General features: G+C 46.2%; 1 protein-coding gene across 2 annotated transcripts in view; it reads left to right on the top strand.

Moving 5' to 3' along the window:
• The window catches only part of LOC135905242 (cholesterol 7-desaturase nvd-like), a 52861-nt gene extending 34046 nt beyond the window's left edge, over positions 1 to 18815 (top strand). The window contains exons 8-9 of one of the 2 annotated variants that reach the window (XM_065436246.2): positions 14793 to 14966; positions 16513 to 18815. In XM_065436246.2, the coding sequence (XP_065292318.1) occupies positions 14793 to 14966; positions 16513 to 16677 (339 nt within the window). In that variant the 3' untranslated portion in view covers positions 16678 to 18815. The remainder of the gene's footprint in view (positions 1 to 14792; positions 14967 to 16512) is intronic. The other variant, XM_065436247.2, reaches the window with a different exon arrangement.
• The last annotated feature ends 6214 nt before the right edge of the window (positions 18816 to 25029 follow it).

Raw genomic sequence — 25029 nt, 5'->3', positions numbered from 1 at the left:
CAAATATGTAATCGTTTTGTTATCTTATAAGCATCCTGAGTAGACAAATTTTTTCTAACGCCAAGGACCAGTAAGCACGTGGATGACTTGGACATAATTGTCTTGGGCTGATCGCCTTAATCATCCCATCAAGGCGATAGCTATGAACTCTTTGCAGTTGAGTTGTGTGTGGAGGGGGGGGGGGGAGGGCATGGTTAGACGAACAGCTGGATACTTTATCGTGATAAATCCTGAGAGGTGACGCTTGCTTTCAGTTGAAGTAACCTGGTACCTAGCACTAAACTGTTACGTAAATGACTAAATGGCTAAACGGTAGCCTAGCCCCTAGAGCTCCTGAAAAGGGGCACAAATTGATGGTCTGCGGCGACTTCTAGGTGATATGTTATAGATTTTTTTTGTATTCGTAACAATGGCTTTTTCAGGTTGCTACACAGCGCTTATAGGAGGACTTTTTATGGTTAGTACAGGACGTTCATAGCAGATTATGGGCGCGATATCTTGAAGTCAGGAGACAGGAGCGTTTTACTTGTCGTTGTGGAGATGGATGTGCCATCCCGCGGCTCATCCCCCACCTCAATCGCGGTCACTTGTCAAGCTCTATCTCCGGATATCCGCCAACTACTTTCCCGCGCCAACCGTGCTTCTCCCTCCGTTCGTCTAACCATACGCTCGAGCACACGCCGCCGTGTGCGCTCTGATTGGCCCCCCCGTGACTAAACACCTCTGTTCTGGAAAGTAGCGACAGCCTGCTTCGCGCGCGCTGCGCACGGTACGCTTTGACTGCCTCCGGGCCTCCGGGCGCTGCGGGAGAATCAGTGTGCGCGCTTGTTGTTCCAGCCATTTGAAGCGTTACTGTGGTATTAATCGCCAAATGACCCTGGCATGATTGCGGTAAATTTCCGATAGGTCATGCTGGCCAATATTTCCGAAGAAGACTGTGCGATGAACTAGCGGAAGCACTCTGAATAAAGTTAGAGGCACTTAAATCTCCTTACGTGCATTGATTGCGAAAGCATTATGACACTTTCGCGCGATATTTCTTGCGTTCTTTGTGGAGGCAGCGGCGTGTTTGGGTATGGCGTGTCTGGGCGTGTCGACTATATTGACATCTATACTATTTCGACATCCAGGTTACGTGGCATTGTCATATGATGTCATCACTTGGTCATGTGACCTTGCAACTTATGGTCCTGTGACTGTCACATGACGGGATCCCTTTGTCATGAGCTCGAATTGGAAAAAGTAACTTTTGAGGGTTGGCCAGGTTGGTTTTGAACGTGAGTCAACTCGATTTTCGAATTGAGCAAAGTCAATTTTGGGGGTGGGCCACCAAATTTTATGGGGGGGCCAAGTAAATTTTGAGTGGGAAAGGTCGGCTTTGAACTAAATTTTTTTCGAATTGGGGAAAGTCAATTTGTGGAGTGGGTCACCCAAATTTGGGGGTGGGCCAAGTCAATTTTAGGAGTGGCCCAGGTCTGTTTTAAACGCGGGTCAACTCGATTTTCGAATTGGCAAAGTCCATTGTTTAGGTGTGGGCCATATCAAATATCAAACGTTTTCTTAACAATATGCGACCTGGATGACAGAGTATTTGTATAAAATATGTACAACCTCGTTAGAATCTTGTGATACCTGACGATTGGCGCACGCGAGGATATTCTCAAATCACAAGTCCGGATCTCCATTAGAATTAAACAACTACAGACCAGTTTCCCTAACATCCACAATTTGTAAGCTGTTATAACATATTATATTTAAGGCAGTTATTATACATCTAGAAAATAACCAACAGCTTCCTAACAATCAACATGACTTCAGGTCCGGTCTGTCCACTACAACTCAGCTAGTCGAAATAACCAACGATTTCGTAAATTCACTAAATATAATGCGTCAAATTGACGCAGTCTTTAGACTTTTCTAAAGCGCTTGATGTTGTTCCGCATGATGATGTAGTAACTAAACTGTATGCTATTGGTATTGAACACAACATTGTTCGCTGGATAACATGCCACTTAGCTTCAAGGAAGCAATACGTGGCTGTTAAGAGGCAGCTTTAGCTCGGGCCCAACTCCGACGCGGCTTATTCAAATACATGTAAAACGCAAAAACGTTTTTCTGAGATAACCTCTGGACCGATTTTAATGAAATTTGCTGCATTTGAGAGATAGGTAAATTCTAGTGCCTGCTGGAAGTGGAATTTCCATTTAGGGCCTGAATTTTGTTAAAAATATTTTCAAAAATTCGCAAGTTTGAAAATAATAGATGCACGAAGTTTACAGATTAATACCTATGCATCAAGGACAGATGTCGCGGTTCTGTAAACGGCACCCATTAGAGTATTAAAAGCGGACAAATAGCATGTCATTTTATATCTTACATGAATTTGTTACTTCGTGTACAAAGGTTCTGCAAAAGCAGTATTTTTATATTACTAAATTTTTTTAGACTCCTGTGTGACATATATCAATTTTGTCCGCTTAAGATGTACTGTTAGATACAGTTCACGGAATTGTGATATCGTTTTTCATTGCCGAGGTAAAGTTGTAAACTTGATAGTTTCACTTCCTGAAAATTTTTGATTTTCGCCAATTTTTAATCAAAAATTGATGACCTAAATAAAGAATTAGAAATCAACAGTCCCTAGATTTTAAGGTTTCCTTTTAAATGCAAAAAACCTCGTCAAATTTGGTGCATAGGTTGCCGAGAAAAACGAATTCTCCTTTTATATGTATTTAGATGGGAGCATCCGAGCTAAAGCTTCCTCTTAATGACTGCATCTCTGATACACTAGATGTACACTCAGGAGTACCACAAGGGTCGGTGCTCGGTCCACTGTTGTATTTGTTTTATACAAATGATATATTTTAGTCCAACGAGCTGTAAAGATCGGACTTCTTACGGACGATTGTGTTACTTATACCAGCATATATAAATCAACACTGTCCAAGTCTGACTTAATAGTGCATTGCATTCAATCAGTACATATAGTGTGACAAATGGGGCTTGAAGCTCAATACTACGAAAACGGCGAGCATAACATTTAGTAACAAAAAAAAAGCTTTTAGAACGAGCTTACACCATTACATATGCTTATGTTTAAAAAACTCTGCAAGTGAATTATTTGGGTCTTACACTCATAAGTAACTTAAGTTGGGTACCCCATACAGATAATCGTTGTAGTAACGCAGTGAAAAAACTTGTATTTTTCAAATGGAAACTACCTCATGCGTCACCCGCTGCAAAGTAACAGCAAACAAAGCTCTCTTCAGGACAAAATTAGAATATGCGGACCAAATCTGGAGCCGTTATCAACAATATTTTATTACAAAATTAGAAAGGGTACAGAAATTATTCTTGATGTTTATCTATTCCACCTATTCGTGCTTCTCGAGCCTATCTCCTTCACGATGTAGGGCAAAGATGAAAAAAAAACGCGGTCACCATAGGGTGGTGTCCAGATTAAAATTTATCTATCGGCTTTACCATGGTCACGTTAAAATACCGCGTCAAAGTCATAACCGAGCCGTCCATGCGCTTGGACCGTACACACCACAACAAGCAGTTAGCAGTCCTTTAGTTACCTTAACATAATACGACACAATCGTTCGTTCTTCTGTTGAATAATTTTTGTTTTGAATATTAGCATCCTGCACACAAGGAAGGAAATTAATAAATTCTCATGTTTGTTATATTAAAATTGATATGCTTAGTGCAGTGAACTGTTGTGTGTGTATGGTATTTTCACTTTGTTGTTGAGTTGCGAAGTGCGAGTATTGTTCCTACTTCATATTTATTGTTGATAATTCTAAAGTGCAGATGCTGATGTCCCTGTCTTCTTAATAATTTTTTTATGTCTTGTCTTGTTTATTAGCATTGATGTAACCACTCCTGCTTGGGCCCGAATAGGGCCTGCAGTATATGTAAATAAAAGAATAGTAAGTAAATAATGATTTCGCATTAATAGCTATCGAGCAGTAGTTCAGTGGTTTGCTCTCCATGGCAGTGCCGCTTTGGCCATCCGTGGCGCGGCAAGGTACGGTATGCGGAAAATTTAAGCAGTGCAGGCAACTCATGTGTTGATTACATATGCGTGGCTTCAAACAAAAAAAAACTTTAAAAATGCATGAAGTCCACAAACTTCACTTAAGTCCCTTTACAATGAATCAACAGGACGCAGCATGTACATTATACCAGGATTAAGGGGCCAAACTCAATGCGCGCAGCTCTTATTCTATGACAAGCCGCGAATAAAGCACGCCTGTTACGCGATTTTCTTTCGTGTAGCTGCCTGCTTACTGCTTACTGCACTGTAGAGGCTATTAAGGTTTTTTTTTTCATTCTGAAGGTCAGACTGAAGGGTGGGAGCCTACAGCATACGTTTAAAAAATCAAACCACATTCTCAAATTTATGCGCAAGAACTTGGACACTTAAATATACCGAGCCAAAAAGCATCGCGCTTCAGTGGCTTCAGAAGTGCTACACACAAAAGTTATGAAGGAAAACGAGACACACAGTTAGGCGAACGATGAGTCGCAGGCACAACATTTTAAAGAATAGGTGGCTTAAAAATAATTGAGGTGCTCCTTTTGTGCTTCTATGAGGCGTCCTCGTTCAGAGTTGTCTTGTTGAGCTTGTGACGTGGTGTCCGTGGATGTGTCAAGCAGTGATCAATCCTGGATCATGTGCTGCAGGGCGTCTAGGACGTCACAGCGAGTGCATTTGTACGAGTACTGCGCAGGATGGAGTCTGTGCATCGTTATTCCGTGTACATAGGTATTTGTCTGTAGGCGGTGGAGGATGACTCCTCTCTTTCTGCTCAGGCAGGGTACATGGTGAAGGGTACGTTCTTCTGTGGAGTCGGTGGTGTTGCAGAAGCTCCAAGTAGTTTAGAGTGATGTCATCAACACTGATGGCCGGCCTGGTGTGTGATGGCAGGAAAGCCCGGCTGGTATTCTCGCGAGCAGCTGCGTGTGCTGCCTCATTTCCTGTCATGCCCGATGGCCTGAATCTAGTTGATGTGTGTTTCGGGAAGCGGAGCGCTTGCGATGTGATTTCGAAGCATTTTGACTGTATTGTCTGATATGCATCCTTTTTGATAGTTCAGATGCGCCACTTGGGAGTCGGGCAGGATTACTGCTACTTCAGTGCAAGTTGTTATCGCCAAAGCGATTGCCCTTTTTTCTGTGGTCTCGACGGATCTTGCCCAGACGGTGTGAGCTGAGAGTTTTTTGCCTTGGTGATCCGTGACGCTTACAGTGAAGTCGTTTCGTTTAATATACCGGGTAGCATCAGTGTATCTTATATCAGGGTCTCTCCCGCATCTCCTGCTGAGAGCGCGAATTATGCTTTGCCGACGCTACTTATGGTAAGTTGGATGCACATTGCGCGGCGTACGTGCAACGCTGTACACTCCCGGAATGCCGGTGAGTTTCTTGCTTTCTGGCCTGTTTCGGCAACGTAGCTTTCACTATAAGTTGAGCTAGCGTAAATGTGCACGTTCGGTGGGCGTGAATTTGAGCAGCTCTAGTTGACTGATTTTGTGAGCCACGATGAGCTCTTCCCATGTGTTAGACGCAGAGCTTGAGGAGTTTCTCCGTTTATGGCATGGGGGGAAGGATCAAGGCTACTTTGATTGCCTTTCGAATGACAACGTTAAGTTTCTTGATTTCAGTCGAGTTGAGTGTCAGGAGTTCCTTAGGTGATATGGCTAGTTACGAGGGCTTGGATTATCCTGAGTGTGTCTTGCTCCTTCAGTCCGCTTCTTTGGTTTGCGATCCTCTTGACGAAATGCGTAACTTATGATAGTGTGCGCTGGAGACGCGGGAAAGTGGTCGCCCCTGATCCGTCCTGTGGATGAAAAGTCCCAGTACATGAAGGACTGTACAGATTTGGTTGCGCTGAGGAAGACGCTAGTATCGGGTTCGGTATAGCTGGGTGGTCTTGCTCGTGTCCGTGCTCTCAGGACGAGAAGCTCAGAGTTTTTGGGTGTACTTTGGAAACCGCTGTCTCAGAGGTATCTTTCCATGGCTTCGACTGCTCTTTGTACATTACGTTCGATTTGTCCTGTAGCAGGCGCTTTGGTCCAGAGCATGACGTCGCGGGCGTGAAGGGCTTGGTGTATGTTTGGGATGGCGTTTAATTTGGTAGCTTGATCATTGCGACGTTGAAAAGGAGGGACGAAATATCGTATTCTTGGGGTTACCTCGTTGGGTAGCAGAAATGTATCGCTGCGGAGGTGCAGACGCCTACTGAGGCTATTCGATTGGTCAGAAAGCTGCTGATGTAGTTATAGATCCGGGCTCTGCAGCCTGTATCTTCGAGGTTGCGGAGTATGGCTTCGTGGGTCACGTTGTTGAACGCACCATTTACGTCGATTGCTAGGATTGATTATTTGCGTTTGCGATCAAGGTAGTCGAGCAGGTCTTCGTTGAGGAGCAGGAGAACGTCCTGCGTGGACAGATGCTGTCGGAAACCGAAAATGGTGTGCGGCAGGTATACGTTGTCCTTGAGATATGGCGTTAACCGGTCGTGCACCATGTGCTCGAGGAGTTTGCCCACAGGATTTGAGATAGCTAGGACGGAGGTTTTCGAGGTTAGATAAGGTGGAAAATAATATTATGGGAATCAGTGTCCATGATCAAACCCTGCAATAACCGTTAAACGCATAAGCAGTACGAATGAGACCCGCTACTTCGTCTGGTTTTCCGCTAATTGTACAGCATTTTTCATGCAAAATTGGCAACTGGAAACAAGAGTCGCAAGCAGTTGGGAAATTAAGCGATCTACTAAGGGAGACAGCCGAGGCGACAGCCAAATAGGAAGGAAAAACGAAAGTTAACAAATTTTACCGTTGCTTGTGAAACTATTTATGGATTAACGCCTTTTTATTTGAGAAGTAAGTACAGAAAACGTCGCCGGAAGGGGAGAAGGATTCTGTGTTTTGAACGACGCTTCTACCGTTGTCAATCTAACCGCCTGACATAGCCACTTCTATGCTATGCTTCTGTGGGTGTCTAACAACTCGCGGTGGGCTCACTACGTCTAGAAGCGCAGCGTCCTGCACTCTACGCGGTTGTATGGGACTGGCATCCACGCATCGTTACGAAACTTCCCAAATAACAATACGAGTCTGTTTTGGCACTTAACTTGGTAGAGCAGTAAACGAGGGATCCAAATTAACTGTGATTGTTCCACAAATATATATTTCTGTGTATTTCTTCCAGAGCTAATTTAAAGAAAGACCTTACTAGAAATATACTTTCGCTTGTTTACTTGTTCTTGGCAGTGTTCTTCCTGCGCTTCTTTCCTGCGCGACTCCATTTGATGTGGTTCCTTGTTCGTCAAGCAAAGGAGATGTCTATCTGACAGGCGTATACCTGTGAGATAGACGTTATTTCATTTCACTGTTGCGGGTTTACGTGGTGTTTTGGCGAACGGTTGGCATTATTCACATTTACACTAATAAGGGTTCCCCCCCGCCCCTCATTTGCGCAGAAAGGTTACCTTGGATTGCCCCGACTCCCCCCCCCCCCCCCGGGCGAGAAAAATCCTGGGTGCATGCCTGGTTCAGACTATACTGTTCAATAAAGCCTAGTTCGTTTTTCTTTCTTTACGCTCCTCCTTTAGATGCCGGACGTTCTTCACGTTTTATCGCTGTGTGCTCCTCTTTAATGCCAAGCACCTCTGCGTGGTCGCTTGCACCTGGTCGTTGCGTTCGCGAACAGTTACTAATCCTTGGTTGGAATAGCCGACAGCGCTGCTTCAAGTGTCGGCCGTTGTGAAGAAACACTACGTTACTGCCCTTCTGTGAGAATTAACGCATTGACCTCAGCACGCCCAGGCCAGCTAGGTGGGAGATCTTACGGTGAGAGCAAAGTCGTAGGACCGCCTCGCATGTCGCAGCAGCAGCTAGAGAGCCACAAAAGCACTGCCGCTGTTCTTGAAGTCGACAGGACTGAGGGATAGTGATCAACATTACAGTTCGTCTAGGTATACAGCGCACCAGGACTATGTCCTCTCAACTTCTGGATGAGCTGGATTCATCAACCAGAGCACTTCCGCCTTATGCTTTCGTGACTCCTTGGGCAGCACAACCAGCATATTCAGAGAATGTCCCGACCCCTATACAACGCCTAATGTATTACCAGTGGCATGGGCTCGGACAATGAGATTCTTGTACAATAAAGTCCACCTCTCTCCCACCTTTATTTTCTACCTTTGCCCATAGGCGCCGACTAGGGACCCCTCCGGAGTTTTCCCAGGGGCTGAGCCCGCCCCCCCCCCCCTCCCGGGTTACGTTAAAGATGGTGCTTACATGATTGAGACGGACGTCAGTTAGGGTGTCGGCCGTATAATTCCGGCGTCAGTCATCAAGAAAACCAGTGAACATGCGATAAAATGGACACAGTACTGCGTAGCTGCAAAAGGAGAGCTATTCGAACACGTTCTTTAGGCTGGTGATCAACAGAGCTTACGAATTCATATATAAGGGCACACTGAAATTGGATGTTTTCTTTATTATTTTTCTTTTTTATGGTGCAGACATCCTGATTGCCAATTTGGCTGATTTATAAGTAGTATATTTTACTTTCTTTTCGGTTTTACTTTTTCTCTACACATTGGTCGCTTCCCGGTCTGTCTTTCTGTTATTTTTCGGCACGAACCTATTTTTGCGGCACGTATCCACTTTCATAAAAAATAAGATGGTCACTTTAATTTGGTTTTGGTCCTAAGTATGTTTCTGGCGCGAAATTTAGCTTCGCGCGCACTCTTTCGATGCGAGCAACGCCAGGATTTTGAAACATTCTGTGCCTATTGCATTGCTTTTCGCACCGCGTGCGTAGTCAGAGCGGCGCTTCGGCCGCGTTATCAAGGGGCCTTTGTTGTCAACGTGATTAGACGGCTTTGAGGGACGGATAATAAGTGTGACGCATAAATGAGAGGAGTAGCTGCGAAGCCTCGAAACCTGCTGATGCTCCTTCCGTAGCATTATCAAGATGATGCGCTGTATCTTCAGGTTTGCGAGAGGCAATGCAGTTGCTTTCAATCAGCTTATTTGAGGGCGTTGCTTTATGATGCGGGTGGGAGCGCAATCACATAGTATTTTTCATACTTTGTCAGGTTTCTTTGCCAGTCGGAGGAAATTGTACGCAATTAGTGCGCCGCTGAAAACACCACAGTTACATGTTATTTTGGGGTGCCTACAAATGCCTCATTGACACTTTCATAATCAAGACAGTCCTTCTCGAGTTAGATAAGTACAATCACCGAATTAACGAATTAAATCTCAGTAACGAAAAAATTACTGGCGGCTACTCCACTGTACTGGAAACAATATGCGCTAGGTTTTCTTCAAGTAACGCAACTGCTCTTGTTTTAAGTCTTGGTGCATGATAGTTGGGGATACTGTATAATTCACTCAGTAACCGAAATGAGATCAAGTCGGATTCACTCGAATTCAGAATCAACAGCAGTCATGCGCAGCAGCGCTTATACTCGGGCTCACATAAAAAGTAAAAAAGAGAGTGGCTGCAGGTGAAGCAGTATTAGTGATAGGCAAGTATGCGACAATTACACGAGATTACACCACCGAAAAGAGTCAGGCTGTGAACTTGAACTGCTTCCTACTATGAGGGCTTGTATATGCTCATATAACGCCGTCACTTCAGCGTGCAATTCTACGAGGCCACACGAAGTTTCTATAAGTGCAAAAAATGTGTGTGTGTGTGTGTGTGTGTGTGTGTGTGTGTGTGTGTGTCCGACGGTGCAAGTCCGACCTCCACCTGCTCGTGGTGCTCCCTGCCACCCTGCTCATTTTCTGGACGCAGAGGCGAGGTTTTCTCGCACCAGACTTGGCCAGCGGTGCAACGGAGGCGGCAAAAGTGGGCCTGTGGGGCTGCCAACCCCCTGGCCCGAAATGGGTTGGCCCGAAATCGACAAATGAAAAGACAAAAGAAAGCGGCCGCCGAGCGGTGGCCGCACCAATCCCGGAGGCTGAGGGAGCGACGCAGGGGCGTGTGTTGCGCACGAGACAGAGAGGCCGTCCTCTTGCAGACCCTGTTGAACCGATATCCGACTTAAACAGATGTGCAACTTGTTGCCGAACTTTCCAAACCAAGAGGGGGCTGCTGCAGCACTGCAGACTCTCCAAACACCCAGCCCCAAACACTAACACGGACTCAAATACACCGAACACGGACTCAGAACCATCGTCCACCCAAAAACGTCAGCTGGATGGGAGGACTGAGAAAGCCCAAGAAACACACAGTGGTCCACACTCGTGTGAAAACCCAAATACTAATGCAGTTCTTCCTACTCTACTAACTCGGGGACTAGTTCCTCGTGTACCGGACAGCAATAATCCGGATGTGGAGGCTGGCATGGCCACCCAAACGACCCAAACAGTGCAATCCAAGCGAACCATTAGTACGCACGCCACGAAAACTTTCCAAGACAAACCTCAGTTCACTGCTTCTGCAGTAGAGGGATCAGAAGGCACCGAACCCATACAGGGAAGGGAAACTCCCAGTTCTTCTAGCGAGAGTACCCCTGATTGTGACAACTCAAATTCTGAATTTCCTATCGCACCACCCGGGGGCGCTTTCAATACCCGTGGTGTAAGGGAAGAGCGAAGGAGTTCCGGAATTCATGTCACACAGGGAGAAATTGCCAAGGAGACTGGCCGGCTGGCATCCGCCCCACGAGCAGGGGAGGCTTCACTGGGGGTTGGGCCCGACCCATCCAGTGGCCTCCTGCAGTCAGTCTCGTGCGGCGCGGGCGCTAAGCTGAAGGACCTGCAGCAGATCCGTCTGAGACCTGGTCAGATGTCTACAGGATGGAGGCCGAGAGTTAGGTTTTCTGACTCTTCGGACAGTGGGAGCGACACTCTGATCGCGAACCCCGCTCAGTCTGGGGAGATGGCTGTTCGGTCTGCCATTTCAGTAGCACCACCTGACGGGGGGGGGGCCAGGGGATCTCTAGTGTTGCCATGACGGCCGGTACTGTTGACGACAGGACTGGCAACCCACGAGCTGGGCCAACACCCGCCCCGGCTGACGTGGTAGCGTCTGAATCACTAGGAGATCTTAGCGATGAGGGGTACACTTGTCCGGAATGTTCACGGCACTTCTCCTCTAAGACGGGCCTAGGCCTTCATAGACGCCGCAAGCACTTTGATGCATTTAATGATGAAATAGTTACATCCAGAGTCAAACCACGGTGGTCGAAGGAGGAAGACTCCCTCATGGCTCATAAGGAAGCTCAACTAACAAAACAGAACGTTCGTAACATCAACGAAGCACTACACAAACATTTTAAAGATCGTACGTTTGATTCGATCAAGTCTCATAGGAGGAAACCGGAGTATAAGGCATTGGTAAGACAGTTTTTAGAACAAATAGATATAAGTGTGGTGAATCCGATCTTGAATGAACAAGATCCATCAGTGATGGATCAACATAGGGATAATGGTTGCTTGGATACCGTCGACTCTTTGGGTCATAATATAGACTGGTTTACCGAAACAGTTGAGGAGCTTAGAGCTCTCACTGTTAAACAACCGCCGCGCTCATTTCAAGCTCCCAGGTTATGGGAAATCACCAAACGCTTCGTTGATGGGCAACAAGTACACACAGACATAAATAACTACATAAGAGATACCTTCTTCGACAATAGACCAAACAGACACACAACAAATAGGAAAACCCTGGATCCAGGTATTAGCCATAGGAAACAGAGACGCCGGATATACGCACAAACCCAAGAAAGGTTTAAGAAGCAGCAAAGCCGCTGCGCCCGCGAAACTCTGGACGGCATTCCGGAAACCAAAGTGGATAACATAGATCAGTTCCTAGATACATGGCGAAACACGATGGAGAGGACAACTCCCACCGATGTCCAGCCAGGGGTACCTCAAAATAGTGCCGATGCAATCAATCCGTTGGGAATTATAACTGCACAGGAAATTAAGGCCGCCATGCCACCTACTAATACAGCTTCTGGCCCAGACGGCCTATCAGCTAAAAGGCTCCGCCAGGTGCCTTCCACGGTCTTACGTGTTCTGATGAACTTGTTGATGTGCCTCAAACGGCTTCCAGTATGCCTAAGAGGTGCTAGAACAATTTTTATTCCTAAGAAACCTGAAGCCTCTTTGCCGGGCGATTTCCGGCCCATCACTATATCCCCAATTCTTCTTAGACTGCTCCACAAAATATACGCTAATAGAATAGTCCGCACGGTGAACTTTGACCACCGTCAGCGTGCCTTCATCCCGGTAGATGGCTGCGCAGAGAATATCCTCCTTTTATCCACCGCAATAGACGAGGCTTTACGTCGACAACGGCCACTCTACATGGCCTCGGTAGATGTGGCAAAAGCGTTCGATTCCGTTTCATTCGACGCCATAGTTCATAGCCTTCAACTGAAAGGCTTCTGCACCGAATTTACCGACTACATTAAAGACTTCTACGATACGGCAACAACTGTTCTCAGCTATGAAAATCGCAACTTACTGATCCATCCCACTAGCGGTGTCCGCCAAGGCGACCCGCTCTCACCCTTACTCTTCAACATGGTGATCGACGAATGGCTTCAAACGCCCACTTGTGGAACAGCATTCCAAAGTGACGAGCTTTCCTTGGATTGTATGGCATTCGCCGATGACCTCATCATCATGACTTCAACTCCCAAAGGCCTTCAACTACGTCTGGACATGTTACAACAATTCCTTTCCAGCAAAGGGTTGATGATCAATGCAAAGAAAAGTTTCACTCTGAGCCTGCAGCCATCCGCCCGGGATAAGAAAACGAAAATTCTCACCGATCAAGTCTTCCACATTGGTTCCGAACAAATAGCTGCCTCATCAACCACCTCTACATGGAAATACCTTGGCGTGTCCTTTGGGGCCACTGGTCGAAGCGCCCTACCCGTCCATAAAGAAGTGCTTGAGATGCTGCAACGCGTTTCCAAAGCGGCCCTCAAGCCCCAGCAAAGACTTGTTATCTTAAGGCAATATTTACTTCCTAGACTCTATCACCGGTTGGTGCTAGGTCCTATCACTGCTAAGCTACTTCTAAAAATAGATTCATCTGTTCGGGCAGCCGCACGACGATGGCTTGCCCTACCGCATGATGCCCCACTAGGCCTCTTTTATACAGGCATTTCTCACGGCGGACTTGGAATCCCATGTCTGCGAACATTAATTCCTGGTCTTAGACTCCGTCGCTATTCCTCACTAGCAGACTCCTCCTCAGCAACATGTAGGGCTGCCTTCTCCATGAGACTCATAAGGACATCCATAAGACAGGCTACACAACTTTGTCAGTACAAGAACACAAACATAACCACATCTAAACAGAACAAGAAATTTTGGTATTCCAGCTACTATAACAATGCCGATGGGCATGCTCTGAAGGGTGTGGCCGACGCTCCGGGCTCGTGCGACTGGATCCGTGAGGGAACAACTTTCCTGAAGCGCAAAGAGTTTATTGACCTTTTGAAAATCCGGTCAAACTCATTAGCCAACTTAACCCGAACGAAAAGAGGCCGGGATGTCGACAAGCAATGCCGCGCCGGTTGTAACTCCTCCGAAAGCCTAGGCCACATCCTACAGGGATGCCATAGAACTCACCACACAAGAATAACCAGACATGACAATATAGTATCATATGCAGGCAAACGACTGGGGGAGGTTGGGTGGAGTGTCAAGGTGGAGCCAAGGTTTAAAACAGGCCAGGGTGTTAAGATACCGGATTTGGTTCTCAGAAGGGAGGGCCAGTCTGTGGTTCTAGACGCCCAGGTCGTGGGAACCAGGATCCCCCTGTCGGATGCTCATGCTGCTAAATGTGCAAAATATAATGACCCTTCTCTACTGAATCAGGTGTCTGCAGTGGCGGGGCAGCGTCCCATAGTCTCTTCAATTACAATGAATTTCAGGGGGGTATGGGCCAAAGAAAGCTTTAAAGCATTAATTGATCTAGGTCTTAACCGTAACGATATAAAGGTAATGACCATCCGGTGTCTGCAGGGGGGGCTTCGGTGTTTTCGGGCGCACCACCGTATGACCACTGTCTTTGACGGGTGAAGTTAGCGTTCTGGCGTCGTTTCCTCTCCTCTACTTAAGCTGTTAACAGCACGGGTAGTACTGCCCTTATCCAGTACTCAGCTCTTGTGATGGTACCTGTCGGCTAGATTGTGCCCCGTTGCCAGTCACTGGATCCCTTTCTCAGGGCTGGCCTTACGTCTTAGCCGACAAGCCGTCACAAGATTGAAAAAAAAAGTGTGTGTGTGTGTGTGTGTGTGTGTGTGTGTGTGTGTGTGTGTGTGTGTGTGTGTGTGTGTGTGTGTGTGTGTGTGTGTGTGTGTGTGTGTGTGTGTGTGTGTGTGTGTGTGTGTGTGTGTGTGTGTGTGTGTGTGTGTGTGTGTGTGTGTGTGTGTGTGTGTGTGTGTGTTTATCTTACCTCTTTCTCACCAACCTAATACAAGATTTCTGCGACTGGACAGAAATGAACCCGCCGTGGTTGATTAGTGGCTGTGGTGTTGGGCTGCTAAGCACGATGTCGCGGGATCAAATCCCGGCCACGGCGGCCGCATTTCGATGGTGGTGAAATGCGAAGGCACCCGTGTACTTAGATTTACGTGCACATTAAAGAACCCTAGGTCGTCGAAATTTCCGGAGCCCCCCACTACGGCGTGCCTCATAATCAGGAACTGGTTTCGGCACGTAAAACCCCACAATTTAATTTAAAATTTTTTTTGGACAGAAATGATCCATCTGTCTGTATCATTCGTGCAGATAGGGCCTGCACTCGTCGCTATATCCGTCTGGGGCCCTACAGGACACTACGTGGCCGTCCAATCACTGAGACCAGAAGGCCCCTTCGACATCAAAGTGGTACACAGGCTGTATTTCGAGCCAGGAGTGAGTTGGCTGCTGCGGAGGTTCTACACCATGACGCTGCGAAACATGGTATGCGATAAATTGATTTCAGACGGTTCAGGTTGTTCACAAAGACAAGCAAAAGGAAAGTTTACTGGAATGGCTGTCATCGAAACTTACTTTCCTAAACGCCTGTTGCGCAATTTCGTCAAAGTTGAACACAGAGTTGAGCGCAAAACACACATGCCCAAGAGCGAAGACGAACAGGTGCCTAGCTGAGTTCCTGTTCTCTCTTGAGCAAACGTGTTTTGCGCTCAGTTCCCTACAAAAATAAGCGATGTTACCTATACCTTGCGGCAAACACGCATTAGTCCGATAGCGTTCGTTGTCATTTATAACCTAGAAACATGTTGTGCAGTGTCATCAGCGTCAGCATACGATTGTACTGTGCTAAAATTGCCATGAACTAAAGGCATTACGTACTGCGCTCTCACTTTCAACAGAATAGTGAAAGAACGTGATCGTGGGCTTCACTATGATTTGTTTGTACGTCAACCCCACTTCATAGTATCGGTCGGGCAGTCACCTGCTGCAAACACTGGTCCTCCTCCTTTGACGCTGCCAAACAATTTTTCCTCGCCATCTCGCTGTGCTGTGCGCCAAAATTTCACAGAGCATTCTTATGCTTCAAATTTGTGACAAGCGCACAAGTTCTTTACATACACTGTATGTGCCTATTGCAAAGTATATATGTGGCATATGACGCATGCAGATTGCAGTAGATATCTTACAATATTTATTTCCAATAATATTGCCGGTATGGAACCGTCAAATTGATGCATGGTGCAGGGTCACGCGTTTAATTGTACAGCCTCATCCATGTCATTCACCTGATAACTACAGAAGGTAGCGCAAGTTGCTGTCGAACAATGAGGTGATGGCGAACAACTCAGATTGCTGGAGTGCAAACCATTTTCTGCGCTGTTTGCCATGTTCAGCGTAAACAAACTAGCGCAGCTTAGAACTCTAGATCGATGAGAAGTGCGAGCAGCAACTGTATACGATACGGGTTTGCGTCACTCCTTTCGGTCAACCGTAACATACTCCTCTATATTTAACAGGACACTGTCGTTGCCACTGCGAATGATGCAGAAATTCAGGACTGCAGCTAATATTGCGTTTTGTCCCCATGTGCGCATTCTGTAAAAGAATAGCACGTATTCCTCGTATGCCGTAATGATCTCTAAATACTGAATCAGTTGATTTGACCAAGTGACCATTCTGCCGTGTAAAACCTGGAATCTTCGCCTTGTTACCGCTATTTCACCGCATGTCACCCGCCTTCTTATGAGTGTTAACGTCACGTCAGTGACCACCGATGCACAGACATTCTAATTGTGCGCTTCTCTGAAGTCTATAGGTTCTGATCAACCAGGCTGCAGACCTGTGGTTATGGCTTTCCGTTCTGCTGATGGAGTTGGTTCTTCTGTGAGGTCCATATTGGCGCCTTTTCTCGAACTGTGCGGGTTGTCTCACAGATTCTTCGCTTGTTACACGTGATACAATGCAGTACTAAGAATCACTCATTTTGCGGCGTTGAATGTGCACGCTTACGCCTTCTTTTTACCCTTCGTAGGTGGACCGAGACGCGGCAGTGTGGAACCACAAGATGTACCTAAACAGGCCAACACTTGTCAAGGAAGACCAGTCGATTGCCGCCTTCCGCAAATGGTACTCACAGTTCTACAGCAGCAGCAGTCCTACGTGGCAGGAGATACGCGAGCAAACCTTGGACTGGTGACCGCGGACATCCCACTGTGTCACATGAACTATAGACAGTGTGCCCAAACTTAATTCCGTGGTATACGTGAACTTATTTTCGAGCGTAGCTTCGCGGCCCGCATCCCAAATCGGGTATCTTTGCATCTTCCGGCGCTACCACTATGCGGTGGGAGACGACTGAAAAAAAGAACGCACAGATTCAGTCGGGTTTCTGCACTCAAGGCATTCGCTGCTTAGAATCATAAGGACTCGTGAATTGTGCGACAGACAAAGTTTGTAGCGCGTCGCATCCTTCTGTCACCTTTCGTTGCATTTATCCCTTTCCCCAACACACAGTAGCCAGCTTGTGCTTGCACTGACAAACCTCCATGTTTTCACCTCTCATCTTTTCCCCCTAGGAATTGTCAGTTAGCCTTTTCCAATGAAACCGGTATAGCGAGTGCTATTTGTCGGCACATTTACGAGGTGTCCCACGTAACTCGAGCGAAGATTTCAAAAATGAAGAGCGCGTAGGAAGCGAACTGAACCGGACGCATACTATTCGCAATAGCCTATAGTAGCTCAAGCAACTTTTTGTTTTCCCCATAACCCACTAATTAACAAAGTTCAATTACCCAACTTGTTCTTATTGGCTGAGGATCCCAAGTATGATACGCTGATTTGTAGAGCACCTTAGAAACCACCTATCGAGTTGTTTCTTGTCGATACGTCTCACGTAGCCTCTTTTCCGTGTTGCTAAGGGAGCCCGCGAAATATGGAAAAACAAAAGCCACGTGACGGAGTGCTTCCGCAGTAGTATCATGCGTTCAAGCGTGCGTTCGGCGAACACTGTCGGCTGCATCGTGACTGGCTACGGGGAAGCGGGAGGGTGTTCATTATCTCCTCGGCAGCGCTCGACCAGCAGCATGCATTTGCGCCGTCATCAGACGGGAGCCGCCGGCCCAGCTGCCTACAACCGCCGTAACGCCCTGCCGCTTCACTGTCGCCAGCCACGATGCAGCCGACCATGTTCACCGAACGCACGCTTGAGAGCAGCACGATACCAGTGCGCAAGCGCACCGTCACGTGATTTTTTTAAAAAGATATTTCGCGGGCTTCTTTTGACACCCGGGAAAAAAGGACTGCGTGAGACGTATCGTACAGGAAACAACTCTGCCGGTAGTTTCTGAAGGTGGACTACAAATCTGCGCGTCATACTTGGGGTACTCAGCCAATAATTAAAAAGTGGGGTAATTTAACCTAATTAATGAGTTATGCGGAAAACAGCAAAATTGCCTGCATTACTATAGGCTAGTGCAAATAGTATGTGTTCGGTTCAATTCACTTCTGACGCGCTTTTCATTTTTAAATACTTGGCTCGAGTTACGCGGGACGTACACCTTGTATACCGTTTGCAACCGCTTATTGTAACCATTGAGCGCACAGGACAGGCGTGCGTATCGCTGTTTGCGTTGGAGGTGGATCAGCAGCAGGGACTGCGCTCAGCTTCACGCTCGCAAAGGAGTATACTCAGTCCGCATGCACCTTCCGTTGCTACTTACGTGGATTGACCATCGCTTTGGTCTGCGCTGCCATGACATGACGTGACTTACAGCCCATTGGATAGCTGTAAGTCACGTCTTCCAGTTCGCTCTTGTCTCCAGAAGACAGATTCTGCTTCATGGAACCGTTGTAATCAGTATATCCGCCTAAATCATCCATATGTGCGCTCATATTTTCTACCAGTAGCACCTGGCACAATTTCTTGAATTCATTAATATCGCTTTTAAGGGCATTAATCAATTGTCTTCATCTCTGCTATCACTACCTGTCTATAGGTAAGCAACTTCAAGTCACGTCTTTTTGCCTTCCCATGCGCCGCTAATCCATAAATGTTCCTTACATGTCTGTTTTACCCTTTACCACTTCCTGCCTCACCTAATTATCATGCCTGCGCCTTTCCTTGACCCAGTCATTCTGTTGCACCCATCCCATATAAAATTATTTTAACAGGCAGCTGCGTCCCTGCTGCTTCATCATCATCATCATCAGCAGCAGCAGCAGCATCACTCTGTTGAACACTCTGCCCCTAATAACAAATGATACTAAATGAAATACCCATTTCCATTTATTTATTGTGTTTGTACGTCGACAATAAAAAAAGTGGGCTTGGGCCGATCCCGGAGATATTGAAATACCGGGCCGACCTGCGGCTTAGGTGAAGCAGGTTTCAAGCGCTCCGTCCTCAATCAATCAATCAATCAATCAATCAATCAATCAATCAATCAATCAACGGTGGTGTTAAAGTGCCCAGGAATAACCTCGAGTGTCTTGGGGCTGGCGCATTCGGCAAAACAATGCACAGGAAAACAGTTCACACACGTACACATGCGCGCGTACATAAAAAAATATTTCTGCAAATACAGATTTTAACAGAGCATAAAATGTGTACACGAATAGAACACAAAGCAAAAGTGGAGAAACAGAAAAAGGATTAAAGAATGACGATACACACAATAGATACGAGAGTTTTTGTTCAGTAATTGAAATTCCTGTGCAACTCCTTTCAGGGAAATGTTAAAATTAGGCATGAAGACATCCAGGCACTCTGAATGGGCGTTATATGTCGCCTGCACTCTAGATAGAGGGTCACAAAAATCGAAAGCCAGAAGGGCGCGCTGTTTCCTTGTGCCTTTCTGTGCAATGTATAAGCGTACATTAGAAAGCAAGTGCCAGCAGCAGATTTTTCCATGTATTAAATTGTGGAGAAAAAGAACATCCGATTTGTTGCATCTACAGGTGAGGGTAGGTAACGTGAGTGTCCTTGTCAGCTCTTTGGAGATGGAAGGCTTTTCACGGAATCGATGTTTAAATATAGATGTGAACATTTCTTGCATATTTTCGAGAAGTTCGCAATTTGACCTACAAGTGCCGCCCAAAACGACGGAGGTGTACTCAAGAACTGGAATTCATACGCTCATATATGAAGTTTCAAATGGACCAGGTTGTTTGAAGTCTGTCGTCACCCGACATAGTGTGCCGAGCCTTTGAAGTGCGCGCTGCCTTGTTTGTTGAACGTGGGGTGAGAAACTCTGCGAGCTATCGAAGTACACTCCAAGGCCCTTTGTTTCCTGAGCTCTTGGCAGGAGAACCACTTTAATACTATAAGGAAATAAAGTCCAGTTATTCTTCCGCGTGAAGCTTACAATTTTCATTTTCGATGCATTTATGGTCAGCTTGTTTCCAGCGCACCATGACGCAAAATTCGCAATGTCCTTCTGAAGAGCGGCGCAATCATTAGCATTTTTTACCGCCTTGAAGATTTCGCGTCATGAGCATATAACAAAATTGAACAGTTTTGAATGACTGCCGGAAGATCGTTAATAAACAGCGAGAAAAGAGGACCCAGAACAGACCCTTGAGGAACTCCACTTGTAACCGCATAAGTTCTGACGACTGAGAATTCACGCTAACGTAGCAGTACCGGTCGCGTAAGTAGATTCTTTTCAGTGCTGTGACAGAGGGGTGCAGATAAAGTTGTGTAAACTTTTGAAGGATTATTTCTTTTGGCATTCAACATCAAACGCCTTACTGAGGTACAAATAAATTACATCCAGCTGTCCTTACACACTGTTTGAGAGGCATGCATCATGCAGCTAACGAGGTAGGTAGTTGTGGGTCGCCCCATATTATCCATGCTGCTGAGGAATGAGTGTTTAATAGAGGATGAAATTATTAAGTGCACAGTTGACTCGAATCATTTGGATGCTGCGCATAGGAGAGAAATAATAAAAGAATGCCCGCGGCATTATTCAGTTGAACCGCCGATTGACTGAGCTTTTAGTGACGAACTTCGGCGGCGAGTACCAACACCTGGCAAAGAAAACAGCCATCGCTCACTTTGTAGATATGAATGCAATAGGTCCTACGCTTGCTGAGCTTTCTGCAACCGCCAAGATTGACACCGGGGTTGTCAGTACAGTCGATCTAAATCCTGAGCTGTCAACCACACACAGCGAATACGAAGTATTTCATGCATGTTCAGCCATTGTTTCGCACCCACGTCAACAGTCGCACAGACCCCCATCGCGAAGCACCGTATTATAACGGACCCGACCGAACATGGACACCGTGCTGTCAGGTATTAAGGAGGAATCATGTCTCGTTTATTTAGACGACGTCGTTGTTTTTTCTCAGACATTTGAACAACCCTTGCAGTGGCTTCAGTCCGTGTTTCTTGCAATTCGATCTGTAGGCCTGTCATTAAAACTAGAGAAATGCCATTTTGGTTATCAAGAACAGAGGTTCCTCGGCCACGTTGTTAGTAATGAAGGTGTTCGACCAGACCCAGAAAAAAGTATTGCTGTTGCCGCATTTCCACCGCCAGCCAACAAACATGACGGGCGCCACTTCTTGGGCCTCTGCTCATACTACATACGCTTGTGGATAGTTTTTCCAAGATCGCAGAAGCCCTCACTCGTTAAACAAAGGAGGATATCCCGCTTGTTTGAGGTCCGAAGCAAAGAGCAGCCTTCTCCGAGCTTCAACGGCGCCTCCAGGCTCCGCCCTTACTTGAAGAGGCCGACACTGAACTGCGAACTGATGATAGCAACATCGGCCTCGGTGCAGTCCTTGTGCAGTGGCAAGATGGCGTTGAACGTGATATTGCTTACGCTAACCTCACGTTAACCTCTGCAGAAACTAACTACTCTACCAATGAAAAGGAATGCTGAGGTGTCGTCTGGGCGATAGCTAAGTTTCGGCCATAATTATACGGTCGTCCGTTCAGAATAGTTACCGACCATCGTTCCCTTTGTTGGCTAGCCAATCTCAAAGACCCTTCAGGACGTCTTGCCAGGTGGAGCCTTCGTTTTGAACAATTTTATGTAACAATCGTCTACAAGTCTGGACGGATGCACACTGACGCTGAATGTCTTTCGCGCGCTTCACTTGCAGCGGCTTCAAGTAATGCTGATGATGACGGTCGTTTTCTTTGCGCTGTCAGTATATCTGACTTAGCTCAGCAACAGTGGGAGCATTTAGAATTCGGGCAACTTATCGACTGTCTTGAAGGCCGAAGTTCGCATCCTCCGCGGACATTCACGCGTTCACTATCTTCGTTTTGTCTCCACAACAATGTCTTGTATAAAAAGAATTTCTTCCCGTCAGCAACTGGACATCTCCTTGTCGTTCCATCAGCACTGCGTGCGGATATTCTGTCCGCCTGCTACGATGAGCCCTCTTCAAGCCATTTGGTATTCGCTCGCACCTTGGCCTGAATTCGACAACGCAACTACTGGCCTAAGCTTGCTGAGGAAGTCAAGCACTACGTGAAAACTTGCCGCGATTGCCAGCGCCAAAAGACTCCATCTCAGCGCCCAGCCGGTTTGCTGAAGCCTGTTACGCCACCAACACAATCATTTCAACAAATCGGCATGGACTTTCTCGGGCCCTTCCCTAAGTCTTTGGCTGGCAACCGGTGGATCGTGGTTGCGACTGATTACCTGACGCGATAGTGCAAAGCTAATGCCTTCCAGCGAGCCACTGACAGTGACGTTGCGCACTTTTTCATCCACGACATAGTCACCCGGCATGGTGCACCAGCATTAGTAATTACAGATCCTGGTACAGCTTTCACAGCTCAGATGATGCAATACGTCATGATGCTTATGGCACAGCTCATCGCCGAGCCACTGCATACCATCCTCAGACCAATGGTCTTACGGATAGGTTAAGTAAGACAATCGCTGGCATGCTTTCCACGTATGTCGACAGCGAACACAAGAACGGGGGCGATGTTTTGCCCTGCGTTGTATTCGCATATACAACACTGCTGTTCAAAAGACTGCTGGGTTCACTCCTTTCCGTTTGCTCTACGGCCGTGAGGCAACCGCCATGCGGGACGCCACGCTCCTCCCAGAACAATACGACATTACCATTGACGCGTAGGAATTTACCCGGCTCGCAGACGCAGTCGCAAGCTTGCACGCAAGTGAATCCAGAATCAGCAATCTATAGACTTCCAGAGGTGTAACTTTCGCCATCGCGAGGTTGTCTACCAACCCGGTGATCAAGTTTGGGTATCGACCCCGATTCGCCAAAGCGGCCGCTCGGAAAAGTTACTGCGCCGCTACTTCGGCCCCTACACAGTCCTCCGTTGCCTCAGCGAGGTGAACTACGAAGTTCTCCCTGAATACAAGAGTCGGCGATCCCGTCGCGTGCAACCTACAAATGTTGTTCATGTTTCTAGGATGAAACTGTACCACTCACGTTGACGAGGCCATTCTCACTTCCACTCACTTTCATCCCGCTTGTGTGACACTTTCCTCTTCACAAACTTTATCGGTGTTGTTGTGAATGTGCTTTGTTTTTTTCCCACTGTTTTATATTTGAAGCATCGGGACGATGCTTTCTGGGAGGGGGGTAATGCCACGAGCATAACAGCTGGCTGTGTCGTGGGTTTGCCGCTTCTGCAAAATATGAGGCCGACAACGACGAAGACGCACTCTTAGTGAAGGTGTCTGACGAGACCTGTCTCATCAGACACCTTCAATAAGATGCTAGCATCAAGATTCATAAGATTCTAGACACCGTCAGTAAGATTCAAATAAGGTTCTAGCATCAATCTTATTTTCCCATCTTACAATAGAGATGGAAAGGCTGCAGAAAAAAGGCACACCAGGGCAGCTTGACGAGTCTGCAAACCTAATGTTCAGCAGGGAGGCAATACTGGAACTTGTACAATAAAAAAAAACATAAGTATACCAAGGAATCACTAAAGTATACACGAAACAGCAATAAGTACATAAAAGTACACTTAAGCCACGTTATTTAAATACATAGTGTGAAGCTCTTCGCGCGAACAAGAAAACAAATCGAAATTAATGAGACCATAACCATTAAGAAGAGATGGAAAAATATAGTTAAGGCGTTCTTGTCCAAGTTTAAGTCGAGGTGTCGGTACTATCCATTCCTCGCCATGTCTTGTTGGACAGCGTAACATGTTTTACTTTAGTTCTGCTAATTTGCTGATATTGGTTATATTATTCCGAATTTCCGATTTAAAGATGACACTGAGGCGATATTTATAGAGGTTATGTACTTTAATCACTCTAGAATGCCTAAATAATGGTGCACTTGGATGTCGGTATGACGTATTGTACACGTCGGAGATACCTTCTTTGGATTAGGTGAGTGCTTTCAAGGTTAGTGAACGTGGTGGTACTCCAAACTAAGTGGCAATAATTCAAATGCGAGTTGAAGATTGAGTTGCGAATCGGCATTTTAGTTTGTGTAGGAAGGATGTTTTTCGAACGACCGACAGCACCAGTGATTTGAGCTGTTTTGTTTGAGACGTAATTACCGTGATAATCCCATGACATATTGGAGGAAAATATAACACCTAGGCATTTGAACTGCTCTATTATTTCTACAGGACGTGAATTTAAAATACCTTCATGCGGTGGGATAAGTTTATTTTTTGGTCTGAAAATGACAGCCTTAGTCTTACCCTCGTTGATCTTCATTGAATTATCTATGGACCAATCCTCGAGGGCTTTCATTGCAACGTTGCATTGAGCGATAAGTTCAGGAATGTTATTACTGGCAAAAAACAGACTTGTATCATCCGCATAGATGACAAACTTTGCGTCATGGTTAATATTTATATCATTTATATAAATGTCGAAGAGTAAAGGTCCTAGCGTACTTCCTTGAGGGAAACCGCACATGAGAGGTTTCGGTTCAGATTGCGTACCATTAATACCACTTGTTGCCTAAATCATAGATAGGAATTTAATAATGATAGTGCTTTCCCTCGGATACCATAGTGCTGCAATTTATTCAGCAAGATTTTACAGTCCACGAGGTCAAAAGTCCTTGAAAAATCCACAAACACACCAATGACAAGAGGTTTGTTTTCTAGTTGTGTTATTATATATTGTTTTTGTTCGAGCAACGCAGACTCAGTTGATTTGCCTTTGCAGAAGCCAAACTGAAATGATGTTAGCAGGTCAAATTTATGAATTAAGTTATGAATTTACGAAGACAGTCTTATATGAAGCATTCTTTCAAAGGCTTTTGGGAACACTGGCAGAATTGAAATTGGTCTGTAATTACCAAGAACATTTCGATCTCTTTTTTAAAAAAGGACAACGGCTTTCGCTAATTGCATTTTTTTTTTCGGAAAAAACTGCAGTTACTAAACAGATGTTAAAGATGTGAGCAAGTACGGGGGCGATAACTTCAGCTACAGAAGGAAGTGCTACTTAAACAGGGAGCGGAAACAACAGCTCGGTTCATGGAGCTTATTTGAAAGTGTTATACACTGATGTCCTCACGAAATTCGGCAATAGCCTTAAGTCGCACAAACAAGGCCAAGTACTCTGAAGCC

This window comes from Dermacentor albipictus, chromosome 8 (assembly GCF_038994185.2).
Source record: "Dermacentor albipictus isolate Rhodes 1998 colony chromosome 8, USDA_Dalb.pri_finalv2, whole genome shotgun sequence".
NCBI lineage: Eukaryota > Metazoa > Arthropoda > Arachnida > Ixodida > Ixodidae > Dermacentor > Dermacentor albipictus.
This window is presented reverse-complemented; position numbering and strand designations above follow the sequence as displayed.